The sequence below is a fragment of the Otolemur garnettii genome, unplaced genomic scaffold (genome assembly GCF_000181295.1).
Source record: "Otolemur garnettii isolate 467f Iridium unplaced genomic scaffold, OtoGar3 scaffold00035, whole genome shotgun sequence".
Lineage (NCBI taxonomy): Eukaryota > Metazoa > Chordata > Mammalia > Primates > Galagidae > Otolemur > Otolemur garnettii.
This window is the reverse complement of record NW_003852430.1, coordinates 15,800,191-15,805,259: the sequence shown is the minus strand read 5'-3', so window position 1 is coordinate 15,805,259 and position 5,069 is coordinate 15,800,191. Positions and strand designations below refer to the sequence as shown.

The 5,069-nt window shown below is 47.7% G+C and overlaps 1 protein-coding gene across 5 annotated transcripts in view; it reads right to left on the bottom strand.

Moving 5' to 3' along the window:
• Positions 1-4,827, bottom strand: part of KCNQ5 (potassium voltage-gated channel subfamily Q member 5) — a 513,698-nt gene extending 508,871 nt beyond the window's left edge. For 3 of the 5 annotated variants that reach the window (XM_003789684.3, XM_012805060.1, XM_012805061.1), the window contains exon 1: positions 4,333-4,721. In XM_003789684.3, coding sequence (XP_003789732.2) covers positions 4,333-4,721 — 389 coding nt within the window. Of the gene's footprint in view, positions 1-4,332 lie in introns of all 5 variants that reach the window. The other 2 variants (XM_003789682.2, XM_003789683.2) reach the window with 2 other exon arrangements.
• Positions 4,828-5,069: the final 242 nt, after the last annotated feature.

The following is a 5,069-nucleotide window of genomic DNA, read 5'->3' as shown; positions in this document are numbered from 1 at the left end:
AGGGCGACAAAGTAAAACTCTGTCTAGAAAAAACAAAAAGCTTCCATGGCTAACATCTGAGGCCATCCAAGATCAGGCACTTGCCTTGTGCTCTAACTCCTTTCCTTGCAGCTGTATTTCATCCTACAAATTCTTAACAGTACCTAGAATTACCCTGCTGATTCACAATTCCCCATCTTCCCTCAAGCTGTTTTCTCTATCAAGATATTCATTCCTTCCTCCTTTGCTCATCTGAAAATTAATTACCCATTTGTCTAAACCGAGCTCACACCTCACTGTCCCTTTGAAGTCTACTCTGACCTTGCTGTTCTAATCTCTTCCACTTCCTTTTCTATTCCCATGCAAATGTGTAACTATCTCTACAAGTGTATGAATAATATTGTTTTCACACTTGTTCACGAGCTTGCAGTCATACCACGCTAAAGTCTCTTTCTCTCAAGAATGGAGGCTACTGCCTTATTAGATATTAGATACTCAAGTATGTATAGATAGATTTGAGCGAATAAATAAGTAGATGACAGAGAGTCATGGAAGTACCTTAGGCAAAGGAATGAGAGGATAAGACTTGCATTTTAAGAACAACGCTATGGTGTCAGAGCAGAGTTAGAATGCTGAGAACAGAAGCAAGGTGATCAGGCAAAAGAATATTAGAAATCATCCAATGGAAAGATACTAAAAAAAGAGTAGGGCCAGGCACCGTGGCTCACACGTGTAATCCTTGCACTCTAGGAGGCGGAGGCAGGTGGATTGCTTGAGCTCAGGAGTTCAAGACCAGCCTAAACAAGAGTAAGACCTCATCTCTACAAAAAATAGAAAAAATAGCCACTCACCATAGCGGGCACGGGCAGTCCCAGCTACTCGTGAGGCTGAGATGAAAGGATCTCTTGAGCCCAAGAGTTTGAGGCTGCATGAGCTATGAGATGCCTCCAGCGTGGGGAAACAGAGTATGAGACTCTGTCTCAAAAAAAAAAAAGAAAAGAAAGAGTGGGGTAGTAGAAGTAGCAAAGGAGAGAAGGGAATTTATTTGAAAAATACTTATAAAGTGAACAAAGAATTTAATGACCATTTGGGTGTCCCAGAAGGAGTAAATATGAGAGAAAGGATAACTTCAGGGCCCTGAGACTAGACTCTTTCTGTCAGTGTAAAATATCTATCAATTCCTACCCATGGCATTAAAGCAGGCAAAGGTACATTAGGCAAAGTGATGAGCCACGTGTATCTGCAACAGTTTTGTCCTATATAATTTCTGAGAGCCACACTTGCCCCATTGGTGCAGATGTACACATGGAACCCCATCATGTCTTCCTCCACTACCCCCATTGTTCTTCTAAAATTTTCATTCAAAAGGAAGGAATTAAAAAGGGAGACAAACAACATTCAAAGAAACGTCACCTCACGTGTTTTGAATAGCTCTTCTAGTAAACTAAAAAGCAGCTGAACCCAGGAAACATGGCTGTCTGGTAAATCCTACGTAGTAGTAAAGACACAGCTCTCCTAATTTCTACTAATTTATAAAGATTGGAAGAAAGCGTTTGAAGTAGGGCACTTCTTGCTCTTGCCAGCCACCTAATCAATAGGCTAGGATGCTTATTCTTGAAAGCACATTTTATACTATTAAAGTACCATCATAACAATTATTTTTGCATAATTAATAGAAATTTTTCTTTACCTGAAGCATGACTTTAAACATACTTTTCCTGTTTCTTGGCAATGAAAACACTGGCCGACTCAGTAAATTCATCCCTGAAGTACCTCATTAATCACAGTGCACTTGTTCTTGGCAAGAACCTTAATGTGCTGCAAAAACTGTTATTAAAGTAAGATTTGGGGATTCCCAGGCTGGCAGGGAATTAGTTAGTTATACATCTCTAGAAATTGCTTTCTTATGGTCTTGTTAGACCTACGGCTCAAGGCTCAAAGCAACTTTGCTTTATTAATGTAACGTGTAAAGTTCGGCCAGTCTGAAGCTCATTTTAAAATCATAAGCAACAATTGCCAAAGATGGCTTCTTTCCCTAGGGTCTGCTGTAGTTATATGCATAATCCTCCAGAAGGGGATACTATCCATTCCCTCTTTGTCTTAACGTGGATATAGCGCCCCTACCTACTGGCTCAGGCATTACAGTTTCAGATTCCAGAAACATAACAATGCAAAACTTCACATTAGCTTCATCACATTGACAAGTACATAATTTGTTTCCTACCCGCCACTAAAGACACTGGTACTTCTCTACCACAAGAGAAGTACCTGTGATAGAGTACTTCTCTACCACAAGTACATAAAGCCTTGTGGTAGAGAAGTATCCAAACTTGAACCTTTGGAAAAATCATTTATCAAAACTTAAAAAATTCTGTAAGTCCATGAAAGTCAGTTTAACACCAACACATAAAAAAAAAAAGTCATACCGCAAGATGTTCTCATTCATGTTCATGGACACTTATGTGCACCAATCAAGGTTATCTCTAACCCTCTCCAAAAGTACAGTGCATAATTTACTAAAAATAAGAGGCTACAAATGGCATCAGATTGAAAATCCAAAGGTATGAATATTCTGAGAATACCCTTCTTCAAAAGCACAGCTATGGATACAGCACATATTAGCTGTCGAATTGAGCATCATAATTACTAAATATTTTTTAGTATATTCTGACAAGCCAAAACAATTTATCAGGTTCATTAAGTAACTGGATTAGTTATATGTCAACCCGGAGGAGATGAAAAGCACCCATGGCATTTCTGTGTATCTATCATTTATTATAGTAACCACATCTAAATCAATGTAATGTTACATCATTGAATAATAAAAACTGTACCTTTTGATGTAATAATGATGCAACACAACATTCTCTTTATGTGCATTGTAAAATGGAAGCCTGGCTGGAATATTCTACCTAATGTCACATGTTCACATCAATCTGGAACTGTAAAATTTTCCAGACACCAGAGCCCCAGAGATTGTAGACTCCACCAATTTCCTGACTCCTATGCGGTCAAATTCCAGGTTCACCAGCCCCTTCTTGGATGTTATTTCAAAAACTGTGTCTGGTGTTGATGCCAATCCTCCACCCCGGTGAGAGGCATGGATGGAGGCACCTCATTTCTAAAAAAAATCCAGATCGTGTTCAAAACTTAACTTTTAACTAAGAAACAAGGGAATTAATAGTTGAGTGCCTTCCACTTTCTGTACTAATCTCCTAAGGCTGTCTTTACATTCCATTTTAACAAAAAGAAACAGATTTCAAAAAAAATAAAATCAGAGAAGAGAAAGGGAAGAATAAAATAATTCGACACGTGATGGCCTAAAAACAGGCTTAAAATGCCCAGATAAACCTAATTCTAAAAGGAGGCTGAATGAATGGACTTTGTGGGAAAAACAGTAGTAAACTTTAAAGCCACTGAAAGGTTTTAAATGCCTAAGGGAAAAATAAACATTTGCTTCCAATCATTTTCTCATTAAGCATTCTCTGCTAGATGGCGAGGGCTTACTTAAGGCACACACGCTTTGACTCAGCGCCACAAATACCACTGCCTGATCCCTGTCTGCGGCGGCCCATTTGCTCTTCTGCTATTGCGATTGGGCCGGCGCTCCAGTACCCTAGGCTCCCCGCTGCTCTCCCACCCCACCCCCAGGCCCCCGCAGCGCGGGAGCACCGCTAGGCCCTCCCCTCTCGCCTCTTCTAGACCTTGACCACCTTCTCTGTTGCAGGAAGGGCTACAAGCACTAACAGATTTTCCGTTGGTGGTGGCTGGGTGGTGAGGCGTGTTTCCGGGCGCACTAAAAGCCTAGCAGCTCTCTCCACCAAGCGGCAGCTTCCCCTGCTCCGCCCTCAAGACCTGGCCCCCGATGCCTCCTCTCTACCACGTTTCACCCCGCCATTCACCTCCTAGCCTCTCCAAGACACTCTAAGCCTCACACGGGCGCTTCTCCTCCCTTTCCATTTCCTAGCTCCCGGGCGCCCCGCTCGGTGGAAGTTTACGTATCTACGGACCTAACTGCTCCCAATTATCCGCGCGGCTTAAGTCCCGCGTCTGCCTGGCTCTCGCCCCGGGACGCCCGAAGCCTCCAGACAGTTCACTGGACGTCCTTAGAGAGAAAGTTCAATCTGCAGCAGTGGAAGAGGTGGGGCTGGGGTGGGAGGAATCCTCCAGGAGGAAGACCACAAACACGTGCAAAGAAATAAAAGCAAGCACGTGTGTGTGTGTGTGTGTGTGTGTGCGCGCGCGCGAGCGCGCGGGGTCTGGGGCGCGGGCGCGGAGCGCACACCCGGGGGCAGGCGCAGGGCTCCCCAGGAGCGGGCGCGGCGGGGGCCACTCGGGGGCGCGGGTACTCACACGAACGCGTGGTAGACGAACGCCCAGCCGCGGGGTCTCTCCAGCACGTTGTACAGATAGTTCTGCACCCGCCGGTACTTCACGTTGCGCCGGCAGCTCTGGCTACTGGTGTACGAGAGCGGCTTCCCCAGCAGGCTCATCCGGGCCCCCTGCTTGCCCCGGCGGCTCTCCCTCAGGCCGCCGCCGCCGCCGCGCGCAGCCGCGCGGGTGCCCAGCAGCAGCAGGCCGTCGCCCCTGGCGGCTGCCGAGTTCAGCAGCACCCTGCCCCGGCCCGACTCCACATCCTTCATGCCGCTACCCGGGCGCCCCCCGCCCGCCGCGGCCGCGCCGCTCTTCACCCCCAGCCCGGCGGCGCCGCCTTCCTCTCCTCCCGCGTGGTGGCGGGGCATGGCATCACGGGCACCGCGAAGGGGGCGCCAGAGCCTGCGGCGGGGGCGACGGCCTCATGCGCGCGGGCGGGTGTCGGGGAGGAAGCCCGCGGCCGACGGGGCGCCCGCCGGCCGGCGACCTCGGAGCGGGGGCGGGGAAGCACGCACAGCAAACCGCAGGGGCTTCGGGCTGGGGACGGAGGGGCTGGGCAGAGGAGGCCGAGCGGTCCCGATTTCTAGCAGCCTTTAGCTTCGAATTCTAAATCCCGACCTGTCTGGAGCGTCACTTCGAGAGGGTTTTTCTTGCTTCCTCGCATTCCCGCGGCCACCACTCCCTGCTTCCCAAAGTGCCCTCCGGGCTGCGCGGGG